At 38.6% G+C, this 24,709-nt stretch overlaps 5 protein-coding genes and 1 non-coding gene across 6 annotated transcripts; 3 read left to right on the plus strand and 3 right to left on the minus strand.

Annotated features, from left to right (window-relative positions):
• Window positions 1-2,338: 2,338 nt before the first annotated feature.
• On the plus strand, window positions 2,339-2,412 carry TRNAR-UCG. The gene has a single exon. It is a non-coding gene; the product is annotated as a tRNA-Arg (tRNA).
• A 5,115-nt stretch (window positions 2,413-7,527) lies between these two features.
• LOC111206051 (60S ribosomal protein L35-1-like) lies at window positions 7,528-8,607 on the minus strand. The gene is made up of 4 exons (XM_022702348.2): window positions 8,448-8,607; window positions 8,230-8,365; window positions 7,842-7,998; window positions 7,528-7,760 (listed from the first exon to the last, which is right to left on the minus strand). The coding sequence occupies exons 1-4, from the start codon at window positions 8,449-8,451 to the stop codon at window positions 7,686-7,688; spliced, it is 372 nt and encodes a 123-aa protein (XP_022558069.1). The 5' UTR covers window positions 8,452-8,607; the 3' UTR covers window positions 7,528-7,685.
• A 544-nt stretch (window positions 8,608-9,151) lies between these two features.
• On the plus strand, window positions 9,152-12,045 carry LOC106452745 (UNC93-like protein 3). The gene is made up of 10 exons (XM_013894915.3): window positions 9,152-9,435; window positions 9,757-9,914; window positions 9,988-10,051; window positions 10,131-10,244; window positions 10,331-10,375; window positions 10,602-10,855; window positions 10,940-11,030; window positions 11,138-11,250; window positions 11,500-11,623; window positions 11,725-12,045. Exons 1-10 carry the CDS (start codon window positions 9,265-9,267, stop codon window positions 11,905-11,907), a joined length of 1,317 nt encoding a protein of 438 aa, XP_013750369.1. The 5' UTR covers window positions 9,152-9,264; the 3' UTR covers window positions 11,908-12,045.
• Window positions 12,046-12,689: 644 nt separating this feature from the next.
• On the minus strand, window positions 12,690-16,369 carry BNAC05G43440D. Its single transcript, XM_013894912.3, has 3 exons — window positions 15,720-16,369; window positions 15,467-15,634; window positions 12,690-14,378 (listed from the first exon to the last, which is right to left on the minus strand). The coding sequence occupies exons 1-3, from the start codon at window positions 16,251-16,253 to the stop codon at window positions 12,804-12,806; spliced, it is 2,277 nt and encodes a 758-aa protein (XP_013750366.1). The 5' UTR covers window positions 16,254-16,369; the 3' UTR covers window positions 12,690-12,803.
• Window positions 16,370-17,560: 1,191 nt separating this feature from the next.
• On the minus strand, window positions 17,561-19,962 carry LOC106452741 (endochitinase A-like). The gene is made up of 5 exons (XM_013894911.3): window positions 18,907-19,962; window positions 18,648-18,705; window positions 18,455-18,572; window positions 18,233-18,350; window positions 17,561-17,846 (listed from the first exon to the last, which is right to left on the minus strand). Exons 1-5 carry the CDS (start codon window positions 19,741-19,743, stop codon window positions 17,793-17,795), a joined length of 1,185 nt encoding a protein of 394 aa, XP_013750365.2. The 5' UTR covers window positions 19,744-19,962; the 3' UTR covers window positions 17,561-17,792.
• Window positions 19,963-19,969: 7 nt separating this feature from the next.
• On the plus strand, window positions 19,970-22,926 carry LOC106452743 (pectin acetylesterase 5). Its single transcript, XM_013894913.3, has 12 exons — window positions 19,970-20,211; window positions 20,312-20,394; window positions 20,482-20,611; window positions 20,699-20,778; window positions 20,882-20,971; window positions 21,180-21,304; window positions 21,520-21,580; window positions 21,706-21,759; window positions 21,842-21,919; window positions 22,000-22,105; window positions 22,280-22,425; window positions 22,505-22,926. Exons 1-12 carry the CDS (start codon window positions 19,989-19,991, stop codon window positions 22,610-22,612), a joined length of 1,284 nt encoding a protein of 427 aa, XP_013750367.1. The 5' UTR covers window positions 19,970-19,988; the 3' UTR covers window positions 22,613-22,926.
• The last annotated feature ends 1,783 nt before the right edge of the window (window positions 22,927-24,709 follow it).

Here is a 24,709-nt window from a genome sequence, read left to right on the forward strand (position 1 = left end):
GTGAAGCAATAGTTCTTGATGGGATTGTATCATTGCCATTACGAAGGCCACACGCGCTAAAAAAGCAGTGGGAGGACTTGGGTAGCCAAATTGAGAATTTTGATTGTTCCGAGTTCCCTACGGTAATAAGCAAATATTATTATATCAGGCTTTCTTGGAAGCTTTGGGTGTCTCCATGTACTTAAATATCTTTCCTTTTTACCTTTGATAAGAGAATTGCTGGAGAGATCAAATCATTCTCAACTGAAGGATGGGTTGCTCCAAAGCTTTCCAAACGGATGGACAAGTTCATGCTCTATCTCCTCACTGCTGGTAAGAAAGCTTTAGCTGATGGTGGTGTAACTTCTGATGAAGTAATGGCTGAGTTTAACAAAGCCAAATGTGGAGTTTTGATTGGCTCTGCAATGGGTGGCATGGAGGTACACTCTGAAGCCAAAGATTGGGGAATTATTTGCTAATCGTTGCATCTCTAACAATCTAGTAGTGATACAGGTCTTCAATGATGCTATTGTAAGCGCTGAAGATCTCTTACAAGAAGATGAATCCTTTCTGTGTACCTTTCGCCACAACAAACATGGGTTCTGCTATGCTTTCTATAAATTTGTCTTAGGATCTTTTTATTACTTGTCATACAAGTTTGTGTCATGAACTCAACAATTAATTTACTAAGAGACAACTAAAAGTCCCACCAGTAATCACTATTTTTACAAAAAATCTTTGACAATGTCCTAATCTAAAAATAACAATAAAAAACTCTAAGGACTTAAAATTAAGGACAATGGATAATCATGCTCTTATAAGACAATCTGTTTCACACAAATATATATTTCTTAAATCTGAAAGTAAAAATGATTAAAACAAAATGTCAATGGATGCGTCGCGATCATGTCAAAAATTGCCTCAAATATATAAGGTTTTGAGTAAATATATAACCATATGTAACTTTTTGTCAAACAGCTATACATATGTTATATACTTTGCTTCATTGCACGTCAACAACAAATTGTTATAGTCAGCTCATGCATTGAATACGATATAGTTTATATGCAGATTCATTGGATTCTTGAAATGATTTTAAACTTGTGGTTATTTCAAAAGTCAAATTAATTAATATATTTTCAACCACGTGTCAACTATGTTATACATATATGGCTTTTTGGTATATAACAATGTGTTATACCTTATGCATTGAATAAGATTAGCCTATATGCAAATTCATTTAATTGTTGAAAATGATTTTGAATTTGTCATTACCATTTCCTTCCATCAACAGTCGAATTCAACTTTAGATATTCGGGAGATCGAAGGCGTGATAAGATCAAATAGCGATGCATATATGCTGACATATTATTGTTATAATGTTATTAGTCGTCAAATTTAGAACCCACCAACAACAAACCTAATACAGTACTATTCTTATTGAAAACTCTGTGTGGTTGAAACTTGAATCCTAGATATATCATAGTTCAGAAAAAGAATCCTAGATATAGCTAGATTTACGGTCTAGCCACCATGATACCTTCTCCGTAACAAAGACCATCTAATGCCAGTTCATTTCGTACGATAAAAAGAGTCGGATCAATATCTTGTCTGTTTTCTTTTTTGTGTTTTCTGTCAATGATTCTTCTGATAACGAATTAGTGTATTTGAATACTAATATATATGCATGTACACACTCGTACTCAACACAAGATTTCATGCATGGGGTTTATATGTAAACTCTTGGAAATTCGTCTTAATTATGAGCTTACTTGGAAGATAGTATTTAGAATTTACTTTGATCAAATCAGTTCCGAAAATCGAAGCGAATTGGAACGCAGTTTAATTATTGCCATAAACTAACACGACGTTAAGCCTTTGGTGCACATTCACATGCATGTCTTAATCGTGACCTCATATTGGTGGCTCAGTTACTTTTTCCGAGGATTAATATTGTTGTTGCTATCGAACCTTTTACATATATAATCTTCCAGAGTTTACGCTATTGTTCTTAGATTATCAGTCCGTACACGCAAACTCAGGAGTCACATCTCGCGACTCACGACAAAGTACGCCCGTTTGAAACAAAGGGACAAATCAATTATTAAAAAAAAAAAAGATTGACATTCCAATTAAGAGCAATTACGCTTTCAATAACATCATGCATTAGTTCATCATGCAATTAATTGACTTTTATATCCTAACTATTCGAAAACTGAATGATTATTTTTTTCGTTTATTGTTTTTCTTTAAATGTTAATGGCAATATAATTAACAAAATTTCTTATAATGCTATTGAGTTTTACGTAAGGTTGTATAAATACGATTATAAACAATCACAGATTCGCACTAACAATTCGACCGCATAGCGCAGTGGATTAGCGCGTTTGACTTCGGATCAAAAGGTCGTGGGTTCGACTCCCACTGTGGTCGCATTTATTACTTTTTTTTTCCTCTTTTGTTGCATATTGTTGGAGCAAATAATAGTAGCCGTTAAGTATTTGAAGTTGTCTCTGTGTCATGTTTGATTCAGTCTTTGATCGTGTCAATAAGATCCGAGTATCTCGGTAGTAGTTGGTCCTAGTGGTCTTAGTTGTCAGTTTGTTTCAGCTTTTGTAGAAACGACTTGTTCTCTTTGTAAGGCGTTATATATGGCCATTTTTTTATTGAATAAGATCTGAGTTTACAAGTCATTTACAGAGCAATAGAGATTACAAATTGGTATCAGAGCTCTGTTCTCGACAATCAAAGCCGCAGCTTTCTAAACTCAAGAGTAAGAAGAGATGGAAGAAGAGAAGATGAAGGTGCCCCAGTTTGATGGACATTGGGACCATTGGAGTGAGGTCATGGAGAATTTCTTTCGAGCCAGAGGATTGTGGAGCCTGATTGAAAACGGGCTAGAGGAACCAACAACCACCACGATCCTCACCACGGAGCAGAGGACACAACTCGACAACGCCAAGATGAATGACTACAAGGTCAAACATTACCTCTATCAAGCCATTGATAGGGTCACATTCGAGCAAATCCTCAACCGAAGCACTTCCAAGATCATATGGGAGTCAATGAAGGAAAAGTTTGGAGGAAATGCCCGAGTGAAGAAGTCCTTGCTACAGAAGCTCAGGAGAGACTTCGAGCTACTGGAGATGAAGGATGATGAAAAAGTGGAAGAGTATTTCACTAGAGTCTTAGCCGTCACCAACCAAATGAGAAGTAATGGAGAGGTGTTGGAAGACACGAAGGTGGTTGAGAAGATCCTGAGAACCTTGAGCGAAAGGTTCATGTATGTTGTTGTCTCCATTGAAGAATCAAAGGAGATTGAAAGAATCTCAGTGGATGAGCTTCAAGCTTCATTGGTGGTCCATGAACAGAAGTTCAAGAAAACAGAGAAGGGAGAAGATCAAGTGCTGAATGTCACCCATGGAAGAGGAACCAGAACCCGAGGGAGAGGTTTCAATGGAAGAGGTCGTGGCCGTGGCCGTGGAAGAACACCTTTCAATAAAAGCACTGTGGAATGCTACAAGTGCCATCGTTTGGGTCACTACCAAAACGAGTGTCCTAAGTGGGCAGAGGAAGCCAACTATGTAGAAGAAGATGAGGATATGCTGCTGATGGCATATACTGAGGAAGAAGAGATCATTGAGGAGAACGTTGATCAAGTGCTGATGACTCACTCGGGAAAACAAGATGCAGTGAAGAAGAAGGTGTGGTTCTTAGACTCTGGTTGCTCAAATCACATGAGTGGGGATCAAGATGTGTTCTCATCCATGGACACAAAGTTCAAGCACTCTGTCAAGTTGGGAAACAACATGAAGATGGAGGTTGTTGGGAAAGGGAACGTGAAACTGGTACTAAACAACAAAGCTTACATCATCACAGATGTGTACTACGTACCGGAGCTCAAAAACAACCTGATAAGTCTTGGACAGCTGCAAGAAAAGAAGGTCACCATCATCATTCAACACGGAGCCTGCAAGATATATCATGAAGAGAAGGGCCTAATCACAGAGAGCAGAATGAGTGTGAACATAATGTTCGTGCTGATCGATCAAACAGATGAAGCCGAGAGAGGAAAGCAACAATGTCTTCTCACAACTACAGAGGACATGTCACGACTCTGGCACGAGCGTTATGGTCATCTCAGTCATCGAGGGATGAAGACTCTACAGAGTAAAGGGATGGTACGTGGTCTTCCCGACTTTGATGCTCAGAACTTTACATGTTCAGATTGCTTGGTGGGAAAGCAACCGAGGAAACCAATACCTAAGAAAAGCACATGGCGGGCTAAGGAGGTACTGGAGCTGATCCACTCTGACATATGCGGGCCAATCAATCCCATCACCACTGGTGGCAAGAGATACATCCTATGTTTCATTGATGATTGCAGCAGGAAGGCTTGGGCGTATCTGTTGAAAGAGAAGTCAGAAGCATTCGCTCAGTTCAAAATATTCAGAAAGAAAGTTGAAACTGAGAGTGGGAAGATCATGAAGTGCTTAAGGACCGATAGGGGAGGGGAGTACACTTCACGAGAGTTCTCAGAATTCTGCAAGGAACATGGGATTCGAAGACAATTGACCACAGCCTACACCCCTCAACAGAATGGGATCGCAGAGAGAAAGAATCGAACCGTGATGAACATGGTCAGGTCTCTTCTATCCACCAAGAAGGTACCAAAGGATTTTTGGGCAGAAGCTGTCATCTGGACATTCTACATCCTCAATAGGTGTCCAACTGTCTCGGTGAAGAACATCACACCGCCGGAAGCTTGGAATGGAGTTAAGCCAAGTGTGGAGCATTTGAGAGTTTGGGGAAGCATTGGTCACATGCACATCTCAGATGAGAAACGAAGTAAGCTAGACGATAAGAGCATGACATGTGTTCTGTTTGGCTTCTCTGAAGAATCAAAAAGGTACAGGATGTACAACCCCAAGACAAAGAAGATTGTGGTGAGCAGAGACGTGGTGTTCGAGGAAGACAAAAGATGGAACTGGGTAGAAGAAGAAGAACACACTGAAACCGTACTCACCTGGAATGATGACGATCTAAGCTGGGAAGAAAGTGATGAAGAAGGAAGCGAAGGTGAAAACGAAGCCGAGGTACCACAAGCAGATGCTGAGCCAGAGACACCTATGGAGCAGCTAAATGATCCGGTTGTGGGGATCAGGGAGGGAAGAGGAAGAAGACCTCCACGATATCTAAGTGATTATGTCACTGGCTTTGGAGAAATAAACGAAGAGGAAGAAGAGCTGGTTAACATGGTGGAGCTGTCTTCTTCTGATCCCACAACCTATGAAGAAGCAGAGAATAGTCTGAAATGGAGAGAGGCAATGGATGATGAGATGGCTTCTATCGAGAAGAATCAGACCTGGAAGCTATCAAAGCTACCAAGTGAAGCGAAGTGCATTGGTGTCAAATGGATCTACAAAACTAAGTTGAATGAGAATGGAGACGTAAGCAAATACAAGCCGCGACTGGTGGCCAAGGGTTACTCTCAAGAGCAAGGGCTTGACTACACTGAAGTTTACGCACCAGTTGCTAGAATGGACACCATTCGAACTATCCTAGCCACAGCTGCACAGAGAGCTTGGGACGTCTATCAGTTAGACGTAAAGTCTGCCTTTCTGCACGGGGTCCTCGCTGAAGACGTCTATGTTCAACAACCTAAAGGCTATGAGGTAATAGGACAAGAAGACAAGGTCTACAAGCTCCACAAGGCATTGTATGGCCTAAAGCAGGCTCCAAGGGCGTGGTTCAGTCGGATTGAGGAATACTTCAGTAAGGAAGGGTTCATGAAGTCTCAAAACGAAGAAACCTTGTTTCTTAAGGTTGATCGTGGTAATATCTTGATTGTCAGTGTATATGTGGATGACCTTATTTACACAGGAGATGACATGAAGATGATGGAAAATTTCAAGAACTCAATGCAAAAGGAGTTTGATATGAGTGATTTGGGGAAGATGAGATACTTCTTGGGGATTGAAGTGTTGCAGACTTCAAACGGCATTCATATCTCTCAAACAAAGTATGCGCTTGAAGTTCTGAGACGCTTTGAAATGGAGAGCTGCAACACAGTGTACAATCCAATGGTACCCGGGGAGAAGCTCAACATGGATGAAGAGGGAGAGCGAGTTGACGCAACCTACTACAAGCAAATCATCGGCAGTCTTATGTATCTGACAACAACAAGACCAGACTTGCAATTCTCTGTAAGTCTCTTAAGTCGCTTCATGTCAAGTCCCACCAAGTTACATGTTCAAGCAGCCAAGAAGGTGTTGAGGTATCTGAAGGGGACTATTGACTTTGGGATTTGGTACAAGAGAGGAGGCGGTGGAGAACTGTTAGTTTACACTGACAGTGATTTTGCAGGAGATGTTGATACTAGGAAGAGCACTTCAGGATATGTCTTTCTCATGGACAATGCAGCAGTAGCATGGTTATCCAAGAAGCAACCAATTGTGACACTATCCACTACCGAAGCTGAGTATGTTGCTGCTTCTGTATGTGCCTATCAAGCCGTGTGGTTCAGAAGAATGATGCAAGAGTTGGGACATGAAGCAACAGAAGGTACCACGATATTGTGTGATAACACATCGACAATCAAGCTATCAAAGAATCAGGTCTTTCATGGGAGGTGCAAACACATTGGAGTTCGCTTTCACTTTCTTCGTGAGCTGGTGAACAATGGAGAGATAAGCTTGAAGCATTGCGGATCACAGGAGCAGGTTGCTGACATATTTACAAAACCATTGAGGCGTGAAGTATTTGAGAAGCTGAGGAGTAAGCTCGGAATTTGCTCTGTTTCGAGTAAGCTAAGTCTTGTGCACCAAGCTTAGTTTAGGGAGGGTTTGTTGGAGCAAATAATAGTAACCGTTAAGTATTTGAAGTTGTCTCTGTGTCATGTTTGATTCAGTCTTTGATCGTGTCAATAAGATCCGAGTATCTCGGTAGTAGTTGGTCCTAGTGGTCTTAGTTGTCAGTTTGTTTCAGCTTTTGTAGAAACGACTTGTTCTCTTTATAAGGCGTTATATATGACCATTTTTTTATTGAATAAGATCTGAGTTTACAAGTCATTTACAGAGCAATAGAGATTACACATATACAAACAAGAATGTTGTCCGTGAACGATGTGAATCATGATTTCGGACATCCTAGTTTTGCCTAGTCTTCAGTTTTCTAGATGGGAGTGGTAAGAAAAAGCAGTTTCATTTGTTTCTAGGTAACCTTTACCCCTAATATGAGAGAACTTATTCTTTTGTAGTGTCACAAATTTTGGTTTACATTCATTAGTCCTGTGAGCAGCATTGCAGCAATCGGAACATCTGCTTTCGAAGCATAACGACGGCTAAGATAAATTTATAACTCCACCAAACTGTGCTTTCACTCATTTGCGTATCGTTCGAAGTTCATAAACACACATACAGTAAACCAACAGACAGTTACCTAATTGCGATAGCTTAAGCTTGTTAAGCTCAATATGTAAAATAGATGGCCGGAATGGTAAAGTCGAGATAGTGGTTTCTTCAGGCGGAAAAGAATAACTTGGAAAGATAAAATTCAAAACATAAAATAAGAAACAAAATCCATGTTGCTGAAATTGTTTGACACAATAGAACAAGTGGAGAACAAAAACAAGTTTCCATCAAACAGAACAAAGCTGAAACAGAGTTTCTAGTAGCTAGATTTTTTTTTTTTAAAGGACAGGTAACTTAAACTTTGATGGCGTACTTCCTGATTGGAAAGTACATTTCCTTCTTCTTCTCACGCTCTGTCTTCAATGAGAGCTGTAAAGCAACAAAAACAAAAAGCCATGAGAACAACAGTTTTGACAATCACAGACAGCAACAAACAAAAACAGGACATACCTGATGTTTGGTGAGACGCCTGCGGATAGCACGGGTCTTCTTGGGACGGAGATCAAGAGGAATGAACTTCTTGTTCTTGTACGCCTCTCTGAGAGCAGACTTCTGCTTCTGGGATGTCACGGTCAACACCTGAGCGATAGATTTGCGGACAACCTTGCTGTATATTACAAAACACACAACAGTTCCATATTAAACCGAGAAACAGCCCAAGAACAAAATGCTATAAGATACGTATAAGCATAAGCAAATCACTCTATATAATTCCATATCCTACAGTATCTGTATCGAGAGAACAGCATTTGCTTCATTTCATATTCTAAACCGAAACATGATTAAAGCTAAAATCGAAATCTAAAGCTTCTGAAGTTAGGACATTTAGGGAACGTACATTTTGGAGAGCTTGTTGGGAGCACCACCGGTGACTTTAGCGACACGGAGGAGAGCGAGCTCAGCCTTAAGTTCCTGAAGCTGGTTCTGAAGATCGATCTTCGACTTGTCCCTCAGCTCGTGAACCTTGATTCTCGCTACAACCACGCAACAAAAAAAAAACAAATTAAATCAGACGTAATCCTCCACGGATTAACAAAAAGACTCAATCGACATTACCCATCGTGAAGCTTCACTCGTGTTCGTTCAACTGCTGCTGCGCCGCTCGGAGAAATCTGAAAACCTAGAGCAGGGAGAAGGTGATATATAATCAAAAGAGAGCTCACAAAACCCTCGAGTCTCCTTAGTGGGTCGAGTAAAGCCCATGTAAAAAATGCTTAATGGGCCTTAACAGACAAGAAGAGTTAATAACATGTGGGTTTATTTGTTTTCGCGGGAAGCAAACAGAAAATAGTTGTTGGTGTCCCAGTCCAACTAACACTATGGCCGTGTTCGTTTATCCGACTGATCGCAGGTCGCAGGTTGTTGTTCGTTTTGCTGTCGCGTAACATGCGACCTGCAATTGGTCGCAAGTCACAGGTTGTTGTTCGTTTTGATGTCGCGCGACTGATCGCGCGACCAGTCGCGGGTTCCCATCTAAGTCGCCCGAAAAAACAGCGACTAAAAATTAAGAAAATTTTGATCGCGCGACTGGTCGCAGGTCGCAGATCGCAGGTCGCGCGACACGTAAACGAACATAGTTTTAGTCGCAGGTCGCATGTTTAGTCGCAAGTCGCAGGTCGCGCGACACGTAAACGAACGTAATCTTAGTCGCAGGTCGCGCGACACGTAAACGAACATGACCAATATTAAACAAACCGGTACTTAATAAACCGGAAACAATAGAATTGAACCGAATCATTACCAGATATTTTTATTCTTCTTAATCCATGCTTGTCTCTCTCTCCCCACATGGTTTGACTTTCACTGTAGAGTACTCGGTCATCTTTCTCGGGGGCCATTAATCGGCGAAGGTGATCGGACCCAATTCTCCGTCATGGATTCTCGAAACGACGAGGAGGCGCCGTTGGTGTTGGTCTCTGGTGAGGATCGGAAAGTAAGACCTGGGAAGAGTTATACAAGGGATGTTCATATCCTCAGTATCTCTTTTTTGTTAATCTTCCTCGCCTTCGGCGCCGCTCAGAACCTCGAAACGACTATTAATAAGGTGCCCTTCGTCTTAATTTAATTTTTGCCTTTTTCATTTCCGTCAAAGTTTAAGTCTTTTTCTCAAATCAGCTGAAAGCTACAAGTTTTGAATTTCTGATTGATGTTATACTTTTCATTACAATTTTGAGATCAGACCCGTGAAGATTCTTGTCGGAACAATCTTAGTTCTGTCGGTTATAGCGTGTTCTTTATGTGTGGTATGCGGTTATCAGGACTCGGTGAAGATTGTTGTCGAAAATTAAGATTAGAAACGGTTTTGTCTGAGTTGTGTGTGTATATGTGGTGCGTGATGATCATTGAGTTGTTTTGATTCTTTCAGGAGTTGGGAACAATCTCTCTAGGGATATTGTATGTGTCCTTCATGTTCTGCTCCATGGTTGCTTCTCTGGTTGTCCGCTTACTGGGATCGAAGAATGCTCTGATTCTAGGAACTTCAGGGTATTGGCTCTTCGTTGCCGCTAATCTGAAGCCATCATGGTATTCCCCACCTCCTCTCTTTTCTTCATGACTAGCTGTTGCTTTATTTGACATATATGGTTATTGGTTTTAGGATCACTATGGTGCCAGCCTCTTTATACCTTGGATTTGCAGCTTCCATTATATGGGTTGCACAGGTGCAACTACACGCTCCCGTTTTCTTATAGTTAATCATGCAGATAATGTAGTTGAATCTCAAGACCTTTACTGCATTAGGGAACATACCTTACATCAATTGCGAGAAGCCATGCTAAAGATCATGATGTGCATGAAGGATCAATAATTGGTGTCTTCAATGGAGAGTTTTGGGCTATCTTTGCCTGCCACCAGGTGCATTCTTGTTTCATTATACTTTATTATTGCTCTTCCTTTTTTGGCTTACCTCAAATTCTTGTATGCACTTGCTTTTTTTGCAGCTGTTTGGGAATCTCATTACACTTACATTGCTGAAAGATGGAAAGGTATATTTTTTGGTGTTGACAACAATCTTTTTCATGCAGTATCATATTCATTATGACTTTTCTTTTTGTTGATATAGGTTTAATTTATTTCACCTCCTTAGTATATAAGTAAAAAGTATTGAATAGCTGACTTTGCTACCACATTCTCAGTGATGATGATTATAAAACTCCCCTTCTACTTGGGTTAGCTCCACCATTGTTTTTCTTCTTTGTTGAGTGACTGTAGGAAGGAAGCACCAGTGGCACAACCTTATTGTTGTTGGTGTTCCTCCTCATTATGACCTTTGGAACTATACTAATGTTCTTCATCAGAAAAATTGAGGGAGAAGATGGGAAAGAACCTGTGGGTGGTTCTTCTATGGGCTTAGTTGATTCCTTGGTTTCTCTTCCAAGGTTGATAATCACTCCTTTGCTCGACGTACGGATGCTACTGATTGTTCCACTCCTTGCATACTCAGGCTTGCAACAAGCATTTGTTTGGTATGTCTCCCGACACACTATATATTTTCATATGATATGTATATTACTCATTATTTTTAAAAGTTGTGTCTTTCCTGTTTATAGGGCTGAGTTTACAAAGGAAATAGTTACACCTGCGATTGGTGTTTCAGGTGTTGGTGGGGCTATGGCTGTCTATGGAGCTCTTGACGCAGTTGTAAGTTTAACGAAAGAGCCAAAAGAGCCCAAAGTCATTCTGTTTTTAGCTTATTGGCGTGGGTTTTGTGAGGTTAATCCTTTTTTTCTTGTTTTAAATCATTTTAGTGTTCAATAACTGCTGGAAGGTTTACCTCTGGTCTGTCATCAATCACCTTCATAGTTTCTGGTGGAGCTGTTGCTCAAGCTTCTGTATTCCTCTGGCTTCTTCTTGGTTACAGGTTTGTTACTTGTTACTCCCTATGTGATTTGACTCCCTAACTCCTTTTTGTTTGTGCTTTCTTGAAATTGTCTCCCTGTAGAATTTTGTAAATATATCATTGATCAAGCAACTTTGTGTAACTGCTCCGTAACTTGAGTATTCTCTTTGCTTTGTCATGTATAATTATGCTAGAAACGGTTTCAAACTTATGTGAATCCCATAGCCTAAAAGTGATTTTGAAGAAACTCAGCTATTGATTATGTTGCAGGACAACTAGCGGAGTACTTGGCACAGTTTACCCACTTATAATGGCGGCTGTATTAGGAATCGGTGACGGAATATTAAACACTCAGATCAGTGCTCTTCTCGCGTTACTCTTCAAACATGACACGGTAAATAATGTCACCAGACCATTGTTAATGTTGTTATTATTCTTATTCACTGAAACATACATGAAAGGGAATAATACTGTTCTTTTGACTTATGGAAACAGGAAGGAGCCTTTGCGCAGCTAAAAGTATGGCAAAGCGCATCGATAGCGATTGTGTTCTTCCTAAGCCCATATATATCATTGCAAGCCATGGTGATAGTGATGCTTGTGATGGTCTGTGTTTCACTCTTCTCTTTCTTGGTTTTAGCTCTTAAAGTCGAGAGTGTATTTACACGCGACGAATGAATGATGCCTTTTGATTTGTTCAAGTCCCGGGAACAAACTCAAGCTTAAAAACACACTATCCTCAATTCAATTGTAAAGAACTCTGCTTGTTTTTGTAAATTGTGCAATAAGAATTCTCTGCAATTTTTACCGTTTAAATTGCTTTCTTTCATTCACCACATTTACCCTATATGGTTATGGATATGGTATTTGTATAATATCAAGTAACTGATATGTCAGAATCTACATACCCTCTGCAGTCTATCTTTCTCTGTTGTGCTACTATTCACATTAGCCTGCTAGTTTGGGTAATTTGGTTCGGTTAGTTTGGTTTTCGGCTAGTATGGTTCAACATAAATCTTATCGAATTAATCCGAAATAAAGTTCGGTTCGGTATTTAGTTAGTTCGGTTTTTGAAAATCCTATTGAGTTATTGATTTCGGTTATATTTTGGTTTAGTTTTGTTAAAATTTTGGATAAATTCGGTTAAATTTGCTTAGTTTGGTTTGAAATTTGGTTAGTTTGATTCATTTTTTTGGTATGGTTTGCTTATAATTTTTATTTAAAAAAAAAAGAAAAGAAAAATGAACTAACCAATTGCAGAACCAAAAATGGATGTTTTTTAAAAAGCCTACCGAATCGAACCGAACTAACCGAAAATTTCGGTTTGGTTCAGTTCAAAATCTCAGCCCTAATTCACATACTTGTTAGTTCACCATAAATTATTGAAAAGTCTTGCTTCTCTACCTAATAATGAGAATTGTTCTGTTTGCAGGAATCCATGTTTTGTTGCACTAGTAGAGAAACGATGTACCTCTTTTTGCTATAGATATCTCTGACTTAAATTGATTTTGTACATCCAAATCACCTGGTCTTTTCTTACATGATGCTATAGTTACTAAACGTAATAAAGAAAATCAAGTTGTATGAGTTATTTCTGTCATAATACATACTGTTTCTTGCATCAATCTGCTGATGCAAAAACCTAGACTGCTCAGACACAGACTAGTTTCATTCTTCACCACCTCTTCAGCTGTTGTGCTACCACTCGTCTTCTCTGTTGCTTCCTTCAGTAGCTTTACAAATGAAACTGAAAACCTCTCTGCATCATCTTGGCTTGGACCCAACTCCATGTTTGAATAGTTGTCGTTTGATGCTGTTCCTGCTTCAACATCATGGCATATCTTTCTCTTCTGCAGCTCTTTTTGTAGTCTTGCTCGAGTCTTGGTCGATGCCATCTCTTCTAAGCATTTCACTGAAGAGTGAAGCTTTTCTTGAAAGGCTTTAAGATCATGTGTGATGGCTTGGTCCCAAGGATGCGCTCCAGATAGGTTTGTGAGACCATCACAAACATAGAGACAGAGATCAGATACCTTCGAGAGAGAAACCAAAACCTTCTTGTAACTAACCGCGTTGAGAGGTTTGAGGAATGGAACATTAGGCTCTCTCAAGGCTTCTGACGTTAGCCTCTCCAATGCTTCAACGTGAGAGTTGAGTTTCGCCTGCTTGCTTCTCAAATCCAACAACGGCATGTTCTTTTGCTCAGAGCAAAGAACCAACGATCCAATACAGTCTAAGACCGCGTCGAGGCAGTGTTTAAGTTCAGCTCTTGCGAGAGTTGACGCTCTCGCAGGAGTGACAAGAACCTCCCCAAGGACAAAACAAAGCAGCCCTATCGAAGCTTCAACAATTCTAGTAATAGCAAAATCAGTGGGAGCTCCGTAGTTTCTCCTTCCAAGTATCAACAACGCCGCAATGGCGGATGTAACTCCTCCAGGCTGGCCATAGACTTTGCTGTGTCTCATGAAGACGGTGGCGGCTATCCAAGGGAGGAGAGGCAAGAACCTGAACTCTTCTAGTCTTTGGAAAACAGCGCAGCACAACAGACCGTAGACTGATCCCATGGCTGTTCCTTGTAAGCGAGAGTTCGCTACTGTTAGCGTCGCTTGCCTTCCGGATACAAGACTGATGGCTACGGTTAGACCCGACCAGTACCCGTTTTTTTTGTTGTAGAGTATACCAAACAGCACCGCAAGGCCTAGAGAGATCGAGCATTTGAATGCAAATACAAACCTCTCTCTAGCCATCCAGACAGAGAGAGCATCCAAAAAGCTTTTGGACGTGAACGACCCATCTACACGTTTACTGTCTTGTCTCACAGATGAGACGTCACCTCTGAAGAGCTCCACACAGTATCTGAAGAAGTATACTGGTAAAGCTGTTGTAGAAAGAGAACCAGCTTCAGGAAGGCATCTCGGCCTGTCCTCAGGCTTGAGAGTAGGTGCTGCTGACTCAGGAGCGATATGTGTTCTGGGAGCTTCTAGAAGATTTGTCACTTCATCGCGGCTCATGCCTAGAGGAAAAGAACTGCAAGATCCCAACGCTATCTCCATCCCTCTCATCAGAAACTCCGTGGCTTGTAGTTTCTCCCCTTGATGATTTTGCTTCTTTTTCAAGAATCTTGTATCTGGTCTCTCCCATGCAAGACGGTCCTGTTACCAAATAATATTTTGTCAGCAACCAATTAATAGATGTAACTTTTTTTAAAAAAAAATTACTAAACATAAAAATCCCCAAAATATTAAGAACTAAAGCATACATGTATTTATATATTTTAAATGACTTATTCTTGGGTTCACCCCCTATGATGAACCTCTAGGTTCACCAACCACTAGGATTGTATTATTTCATATTCGATATCTTTTAAAACAGGAAACAAAATATTGTCAAATTATATTGTTTTTTTTTTAAATTAAAAAGTAAAAAGAAATAAATAAAAAATAGTAATAATTACAAAAAAAAATATTTTTAACGTCGTCTGCAAAACATTAAACCCTAAATCCTAATCCCTAAACCCTAAATCCTAAACCCGAAACCCTTGGGTAAACCCTAAACTCTAGGATAAATCTTAAACTTTAAATCAAAATCACTAAATACTAAAACACTCAAAGATTTAGGGTTTAGGATTTAGGGTTTAGAGTTTTAGGGTTTAGTGTTTTTATTTAGAGTTTAGGATTTATCCAAGGGTTTAGGATCTACCCAAGGGTTTAGAGTTTACCCAAGGGTTTAGAGTTTACCCAAAGGTTTAGGTTTACCCAAAAGTTTAGGGTTAAGGGATTAGTATTTAAGGTTTAGGGATTAGGATTTAGTGTTTAGTGTTTTGCTGACGACGTTAAAAATATTTTTTTAATTCTTTTTTTTGTAGCTGCTATTTTTTTTTTTACTTTTTTATTTTAAAAACATAATATAACTTGATAATATTTTGTTTCTTTTTTAAAAGATATCGAATTTTAAATAATGAAATTCTATTGGCTGGTGAATCTAGAGGTTCACCCTAGGGGGTGAACCCAAGAATAACTCATTTTAAATTTATGGTTTAGTGATTAGAGTTTATTGTTTATATTTAGAGGGTGAGATTAGGGTAAATACTAGTTTGATGATTTTTATGTTTGAGTGTTATTTTTGTGATAAAAATTAAAAAGATTCTATTTATGAGATTTGCCAACAGATTGTCATATTCAGTTTTTTCGTTGGTAAAATGTGAAAATCATATTCAGTTTTGTTAAGTGGGTTGGCTTACATGGTGGATTTTGATGTCCTTGAGTGTATGTCTAGCTGCTGCAGACAATGAAGCGGCCTTTGCAATCAACACCTGAGCTGTGGTGTTGTCTCGAGCCATAATGACATCGACGAACAAATTCAACCTCTCAAGAGCATTTTCAGCGTATAATTTGCAACCTTTAGACATCTGCAAACAAGTTAAAACCAGAGGTAAGTTTTCTGAGTCATCATCATTAAAAAAAAAAGTTAAAAAGAAAATATTATAGACTCACCTGACTATGAGCCAGTCTTGGAAACGGGAGAAGCACGGCGAGTAGAGAAGCAATGGCTCCAAGTGCTGTACTAGCCGCCACATGAACGGGGAGCATGAAAACATGAGGAACCTCTCCATTGAACACAGCAAAGGTTACATAGACAAGAACGATCTGCCCAAAGGCAATTCGTTTGGTTAAAAGACTCGTGGACGCTGGGAAAGCCACGATGAATGAAGCTACAGCCACAGCAACTGGAGCCACCAAGCTAATTCCTAGGGAGGCTGGTCCAACCACCAAGACACTCACAAGCACAATGGCTGCTGTCTGAAAAGTGGCGTAAGATACGTCAACACAACATTTGAGGACTTCACCGTATGTTGGTTCGGCATCGGATAGCCAGATTAAGATTGTGGTTAGATAAGAGAAGGCTGGAAACGTTGCCAAGTTTTTTAGTGGTTTGGGACCGTACAAAGTGGTCAAGCTCACGATGAGACAAGCCAAGGCGGTTCTCAAAGCCAGGCTGAGTCGCTCGAGACATGTTGTATCACGCATTCTTTCTATACGGAATTGTTTTGTGGATATGTATGTAAAGTGTTTTTTGTTTGTTTGAACAAAGATGATGAGATGAAGGTTATGGTGAACAAGAAGAGTACGTATAAATAAGTGATGGGATTTAAAATGGCAACGTCAAAGAGTTAATAGTTATGAGCAGCTGTCTCTTAGCTCCAAGTATTTTCATATTGCATATCTTTGTAGTAATGGGACCAAAACCAAAATAAACCAAACAAGACTTTGTGATACATCAGTGTAGGTTCGGTTAAAGCAATGCCATATGTCTAAAGCGAAGCATGTAATTTTCTTAGATATTTGAGTTTCGGCAATGCCTTGATTGAGTGGTTTAGTTTAATTTAGGCCATGCTATATACATTTGGGTCTATACTGTTTTACACTCTTAGTGTTTGTTCGAATTCATTTCTGTTTGTTTTCATTACTCTTCTTTACATTTACTAACATATGTAACTAAATAAACCGGTATGGGTACAGTTTGTTCAGGTTTAAACTAATTTGACAGGTATGTGGGGAAATGAGTGAAAACTGCTGTTACATTCCACAAATCAAAAGTAGTTCTTCAGAACTCTCCAAGTTTCTCGATGAGTTGTTAATATTTTTTCTTTCGCAAGTTCTGAAATTATTATTTAAACTTAATTTATTAAGAGTTTTGATTCCTTGATTAAATTTGAAATTCTGTTGACGGAACTAAAAGGTAATGTGTGAATGATAAATCAAAATTGATTATGGAATGAGACAAGAGAAGAAGAAGAAAGCCGTATGAATTCTTATTTTCTCAGCAGAAAAAAAGGAAAGCCGTATGGAAAACATTAGTCTCATCAACAACAGTTCAAGTAGAGAGCATTTATAACAAGCCTGCACGCTTCATGGTTAGTATTGTTTCCTCTTCATCAGGGAATTTGAATTAGGTCCTACACTATCATATACTTGGTACTTGTACACCTATTGTATTTTCATTGATGGATGCAACTTTCTGTGCCACACAAAAATCATTTTAAAATGAATTGAAATCTGAATATTAATTCCCTCTTCTTACACGGCTTTTAAATTTCTTATCAATTGCATTTATTAAAATTATATATCAAAAATGCGGAACAACCACAACAACAATCTCTTTGCTTTAATCGTTAAACCGCAATATGCATCAGATTACCTTATGGACTAGCATGTTGCAATCTTGCTAGTTGCTGCTAACGATAGATCAAGAATGGAGGTGGTATGAATTTATAAACCACTTTTTTTCCATGCAGGTGTATATACGTTCTACAAATAGGAATAATTAAACGAAAGAGCTAAAGCAAAATGATTAGTAATTTGAATATTATATATGTTTTTGTTGATTTAGATGTAAAATACTTTGACACAAATCATAATCCATTACAATCAAGTTTCATTAGTTTTCTTCATGTAAAGTCAAAACTCAATCCATGAAAATCAATGAAGAGGCATACCTTATCAATCTTGATTTGGTTGTTTAGCTTGGTAGTGATGAAGTCGGGAAACACAGTTGATGACGTCTGATCATCGTGGAAACCCAGTTGGGCTTTCTCGATATTCACCGATTCCTAGAAGATCCTACATGAAGGAAAGAGCTTCTTAGAGCATTAGGAAGAGCATAACACAATAGTATACTACTTTGAACTTGTAAATGTAAGATTTTTGAAGTTCATGTGGCTTAATTCCTAGTTGCTTGACCATGTTTAAGTAATAAGCATTCAGTTTGATGGTAAACCGCAAGATATCAGTGTGTTCAACAGTTCCTTTCATATATCATATATGCAGGATCTTTAGGCTTCAACCTCTACATGTCAAGCTTCTTTGTTACGCTCATTTGTCATGCATATGTTTCTTTATAAGCTTCTTTGTTACACTCATTTGTCATGCCATTCAAATGCATACTCTATGACAAATGACACTGCAATATGCTCAAAGTAACTAGAGCATTAGAAAATGATGTTTACCTGACAAGCTCTGTTCTTGGCTCTGGTCTCTGCTGTACTGGGGATATCATGATTTGGTTTTAGAAACTTCTTCTCACGTCGCTCACAAGAGCCCCATCCATCAGCAAATCTCCCTCCTCTGAGTGAGCCCATAAACCAAAAGGTTTAAACAACAACTGATCAATACAAAGTATCTTCTAAAACCACTTTCAAAATCCAAGGTTTTATGTAGAAAAACATTACTGCATTATAGCTCTGACGATGAACTCAGCACGCTGGACGTTTCTGTTTTCGTCAAACTCAATGTTCTTGTCCCTTATTTCGTAAGACACATTGAAGTAAAACGATATCTTCCTCCAACCTTCACATTCCATAAGATGCAGCAGCATCAAAACCAATATCATATGTTAAGATTAACAATAAGCACAATCTTCACCTGACTTCTTAATGTATGCTTTCCCTGATATCATTGTGTAATCAGACTTCTCTAGAATCTGTAAAATTAAATGAAGTCATGTTAGAACTTCACAAGACATTAGCTTTAGTTGTTAACAACAAACATCTCACACGCACATAAACACTAGTGACTAAATAAAATCATGCAAAATGAGGATTGACATTTCATCAAACACCTTCAATGCACACAAACTCTATCTAGGAATCAACAAGAATAGTACGAAGGATAAGAGCACTACCGCCATAGCTGTGTTCTGATACTCCTTGAACAGAGTAGCAGAAGGAAAGCTCCCTGACAAACTATGCCGCATCTCATTCACCGGATCGTTCTTAACGCAGCTCGACGGTGGAGAAACCTCCGATAAGGACGTAGACTTCCTGATCCCAGGCGACAGGTAACTCTCCGGCGAAGAGAACTTCGTAGAGTGGTTAACCGGAGTCAAATTCCGGTTCGCCATCGTAACGAGAGCCATCGGACTCTCACTGTTCACCTCAGACAAGACGCTAGATCTGGCCACAGAGTAACTCTCGGGAGAAGAAAACTTCGCAGAGTGGTTAACCGGATTCGAACTCCGATGCGACGTCGTAACGAGAGCCATCGGACTCTCACTATTCACCTCAGAGAAGACGCTAGATCTGGCCACATTGTTCGGACGCGGTGAAGAGTAACTCTCCGGCGAAGAAAACTTCGTCGAATTATTAACCAGATTCGAACTCCGATGCGACGTCGTAACGAGAGCCATCGGATTACTCTCACTGTTCACCTCAGAGAAGACGCGAGATCTGGCGATTTTGCTCGGACGCGGTGACTCCTCGTATGACCTAGGGATATGATTCGTGGCCTGGAGAAGCTTCGACGGCGGAGGAGCGTTGGAAACAGGTGTCGGAGGAGAGTTGAAGTTCGGATACCTAACAGCGAGGGGTTTCGGAGATTTCCCGACGACGGTGGAGGAGGAGGTGGTAGTGTTCTGAGCGAGAGCGGCGGCGGCGGAATCGATCACCGCCCATAGATCAGCGTCGTCTAGATCTTTATCATCGAAGGTGTAGGAAGAGGCCAACGATCGTGACGACGCCATGGAAGCGTGCTCTGTACAAGGTGGGAAAGTAGTGATTCAAATCCACTCTCTCTCCCTCTCCCGCGTTTAAACCGTTTCAAACCGGTATTCCGGTTTAATTTATTGGTCAGACCTAACCTGGTTTAAGTTTGTTAAGCGGTTATTTTCACAATTACGAATTGGTCATTGGTTTGATTAGGTGATTGTGGGTCACACAGTGTTTATCTAAATAAACAGACTGTTTGCTTAACTGATTCGCTTCATCAATGGCGATTCCGAGGTTAAGCTCTCTGCTTCGATGGAGAAAACTGGGTAAGAGCGATTGGCTTGTAGCTTCGATAGGATTCGTATTGTTCGTGTTCTTCCTCTCTTTCTTCTTCGACCCCACTTCAGACTCCGTCCCTTCCGTTGACCGATCTCCTCCCATCGCATCCCCACCCGATCTGGTCAAACTGACGCTATCGAGTAAAGCTAAAGAGAGAGGAGCTTGTACTGTGAACCAATCTCTCTCCTTCTTCTAGCTTTCGTTTTCACATTTTGAATGCTAAAGAGTAAAGCTTTTTTTTTTTTTTTTTTTTTTTTTTTGCAGTTTGCTTAGATGGAAGCTTGCCTGGGTACCATTTTCATAAGGGTTCAGGGTCAGGCTCAAAGAGCTGGCTTCTTCATTTAGAGGTATTGTTATTTGTTTTATTGATTGAAAAATTGAAACTTTTTTACTTGGGAGTTAGAATGTATTTTGAGTGAAAAATGTATGAAAAGGGTGGAGGCTGGTGCAGTACAATAGCGTCATGTTCTGCTCGAGCAATGACTATGTTAGGTTCTTCCACCTACTTTGAAGATGAAGTTGACTTTCAAGGTGTTTTAAGCAGTGACCCTTCTCTAAATCCTGGTAGGAGACATCTTTGTGTATTGACCTTCTTCGGTTCTGCTTTTAGATGTTTAGTTCTGAATCTTTGCTTGTCTTTTGTTGTTGTAGAGTTCTTTAACTGGAATAGAGTTAAGATACGTTACTGTGATGGTGCTTCTTTTGCTGGACATCCCGAAGCTGAATTCAAGGTAATAAAAGGGTTTTGGTAGGCTATGAAAAGAACTTTAGTGTCAAAACTTATCGAGGGGTACTGAGTTTCATGTTTCTTCGACTCTGTTTCTCTCTTCTCAGAACGGAACACGGCTTTTCTTCCGAGGCCAGCTCATTTGGGAGGCGATTATGGATGAGCTGTTGTCAATGGGCATGTCAGATGCAAAACAGGTAGCATCCTCGTGAATAGTGATCTTATATAAGGGATTGTGTTGATGATGTACTAGTGAGTCACTAAGAAAGTCTTCAGTTTCCATCTATGTATAAATAAGATTATTCTTTACCGTCTCTGCATTTGTAGGATTGGCCTACTTAGGTAACTTTCATCCGCTAGTGATTAATAATTTTTTTTTATTATACATGTTTGAGAAAATTGTAGGGCATACTTACAGGATGTTCTGCTGGTGGCTTGGCAACTCTTATACATTGTGACTACTTTCGAGATCATCTCCCAAAAGATGCAGCTGTCAAATGTGTTTCTGACGGAGGCTTCTTTCTCAATGTGTATGTTTAATTAATTTCTTTACAGAGATTTGTGAGTTACAGTACTTTTTAGTTAAGTTCTTTTCGGTCTAAGCTGATTTAAAGAAGCAAAACCTGTAAAACTAATTTAGCATTCTTTGCAGACTATACACCGCAGTGCTAGGAAAATTACTGTCACTGTGATATTAGCTTAGCAGTGTCTTTCAGCCTCGCTAAGCTGTTTTTCTTCGTTTCAGGCCTGATGTCCTTGGACACCCTACGATGAGATCTTTCTATCATGATGTTGTTAACCTGCAGGTTTCCCTCTCTCTTTCTGTCAATACCTAATCATACATTTTCTTATATTTTCGTGAATGCTTCATCGAAATGAACAAGAACATGTCATGGCTTTGAGCTTATTTTCAATGGTTGATTCCAACTAGGGCGTAGATAAGAGCTTGGATCAGAATTGTGTTGCCAAACCGGAGCCATCCAACGTAGGTTTTTGATTCTTAATTTGGTAAAATATTTGTTGACTGATCATGATTGTTACTGAGACACTTTTGTTATGATTTGCAGTGTATATTTCCTCAGAAATTCCTTAACAACATAAGAACACCAGTATTTCTTGTCAACCCAGCTTACGACTTTTGGCAGGTTAGAAACATTATAACTTTCTGTTTTGACTTAACTCCAATTTATGTTTAACGTTTTACTAATACCAATCACATGTTCAGATTCAACATGTCTTGGTACCAGCTTCTGCTGATGTAGATAAAAGTTGGGCAAAGTGCAGACTCAATATTAAGGAGTGTGATGTCGCACAGATGAAAGTTCTACATGGTAATTTACTCTTAAATCAAGCTTAATGACCAAATTGATTATATAACCTCTGTGTCAAATTACAATCATTTGATCTGATCTTTTTTGTACTTGGGAATCTATTATCCCTGGAAAACTTCTTCGTATACTTCTTTGTAAAATGGTCAGTTGTATAAATCCCTATTTGATATGCAGGTTTTCGTAGCTCTATGATGAATGCGATCGGGAAGTTTCATCAGAACAAAGTTGGTGGGATGTTCATAGATTCATGCTACTCTCACTGCCAGACACTTATGTCAGCGACATGGCACTCCCCAACCTCAACAAGAATCGAAAATAAGGTCAAGACATGTGACTCACACAATCTGTTGCTTTCTTTCTTCTTACAAATCAACTGATTCTGTTCTGTTGTTGGAACAGACTATTGCAGAGTCTGTAGGTGACTGGTACTTCAACAGAAAACCGCTGAAGCTAATCGATTGTCCTTATCCGTGCAATCCATCTTGTTACAACCTGAATTTCACCTGAACGTGCTTTGTAGCTGGCATTGACCAACCCCGCTCTGCTTTTGGATTTCTCCTCAAGTTTCATCATCATCTGAGGGGTAGCCATTCTCGAATCCTCAATTCGGTTGAGTCCTAAAGGTTATCATGTTCTTGAAGCATGAAGTTATCTAGAGAATGTCACCTGCTTTGTATTCTAACTTAGCTGATTGATCACCGAGGAGAGACTTGATTACAAAAGCAACACAATTCATAATCCATATTGGCATATTGCATATGTATATGTATATATTATTGTGATCGTAATATATTGAAATGAGGTTGGTTTTTGTGTGGAAAGAAGTTCCAATGTTATGTTAATGAGGGAAAGGAGAGTGAATCTGAATCGTTTAACTGTGGCCTTCTAGGTCGGAACCTTCCAAGTGATGGAATGTTCGTTCAAGAAAATATCTTGTGAAAACTTCATAGTTCAGCAGTTTACTTAACAGGTTCACTAATGTTTGTACATAAAAAAATTTGATTAATGCATGGTGTAAACAGAAATATAAGGCGTATATTTTCATAAAACGACTCAATATGGTGAAAATAAAACCGTCTGAATTTTCATATTTGTATAGATTTGTCAGTTGCAGCGCCGGTCCGTGTATATGAAAGGTCCCATTCAAAACAAGGCTTTAGCTATGTGAATTTTCTTTAAAAAACCAATGAGCAGATTTAGCTTTAAAATATTTTGAATAAAACTATAGTCCCTAAGAGATCGCTTATACTGCTGTCTGCTTACAGCCTGGTCGGCTGGCTGTATAGTCTGTTTTGTGATATTAAGAAAAATATGTTTTTTTAGAGATAGACCATTCCTGTTCCGTCTCTTCCTTTCCTTTTTAACGTGGGATCTTATCTGCTTGACGTCCACATGAAGAAAAATGGATGTGACTAACCATACAAATGAGGCATGTGTATGTCCTCCGCACGTCTAAGCAAGAATTATGGTGATTTATTTAATAACAGTGTGTTCTTTCTTAAAGCAACATTAAAAACGGCATTGTGTTTTTAGAGTGGTTGAACATTTTTCTTAGTGTGTTTTTAGAGTGTTTGAACATTTAATCTCGTTCGAATCGAATAATAATCACAACTATGAAATATTTCATGACTTCTTTTTTCATTTTGAACAACATTTCATGACTTCTATGTACCGTACCTTTACCACTTGTATATATATTTGGGGTAAAAATAGTTTAAAAAATTCACAATATATAGGAGAAAGTCAGATTTTAAAAGCAAAAACTCTCAGCTTCCACGTTCGTCATTCCCGAAATCGTTGACAAGTTTTTTATAAGGATCCACAAAATGTAATTACGTGCTTAAGCATAATATATGGTTAAGTTGAAAGACTAATTGACTTATATGATAGTAATATTTTTGTTTTGAAACATGTTGGAACAGTCTGTTTTGGATTTCTGATCATGGCACTTCATCGAAGTATTCTGGTCGACTAGTCGCAGTTTTATTATCATACTAGGTTAAGACCCGCACCTTGCGCGGGATCAACATTATATATAAAAATTATTTTATGTATTAAATATTTTTACATATTATAAAATAATTAATATATATTAAATAATTAAATTTCAGTAACTATTAAATATATAATTAAATTGGTGCGAACATATAAATTAATTTTATTAATCCAAAAAATATTTTTTTTATATTTGATAAGATATGTAATTAAATTTAAATGATACTAACATAGATAATATATTTTAGTATATTTTTAATATTAATATTTATTAAATGATGATTTCTACTCATATAGTTTTTTCGATCATTTATCTTTTTTATAGAAAAAAATTTAAATTACTGATAACAAAATTTTCATTGTGGGATTAATAGTTTTAGTAATTTATAATTAAAAAAAAATAAGTTGTCAATGATCGTTCAAAACTTTTATCAAAAAAATTGTTCAAAGTAAATTTTGAAACTAAAATATTGTATTTTATATAGTTTATAGTTTAATTTAAAATGATATATATATTAATCTTAATAATTAATTAAATTAGACTTTTTACTTATATAATTTTTGTATTCATTTGTATTTTGTCATAACAAAAATTTTAAACCATGGATC

The sequence above is a fragment of the Brassica napus genome, chromosome C5 (genome assembly GCF_020379485.1).
Source record: "Brassica napus cultivar Da-Ae chromosome C5, Da-Ae, whole genome shotgun sequence".
NCBI classification, from domain to species: domain Eukaryota; kingdom Viridiplantae; phylum Streptophyta; class Magnoliopsida; order Brassicales; family Brassicaceae; genus Brassica; species Brassica napus.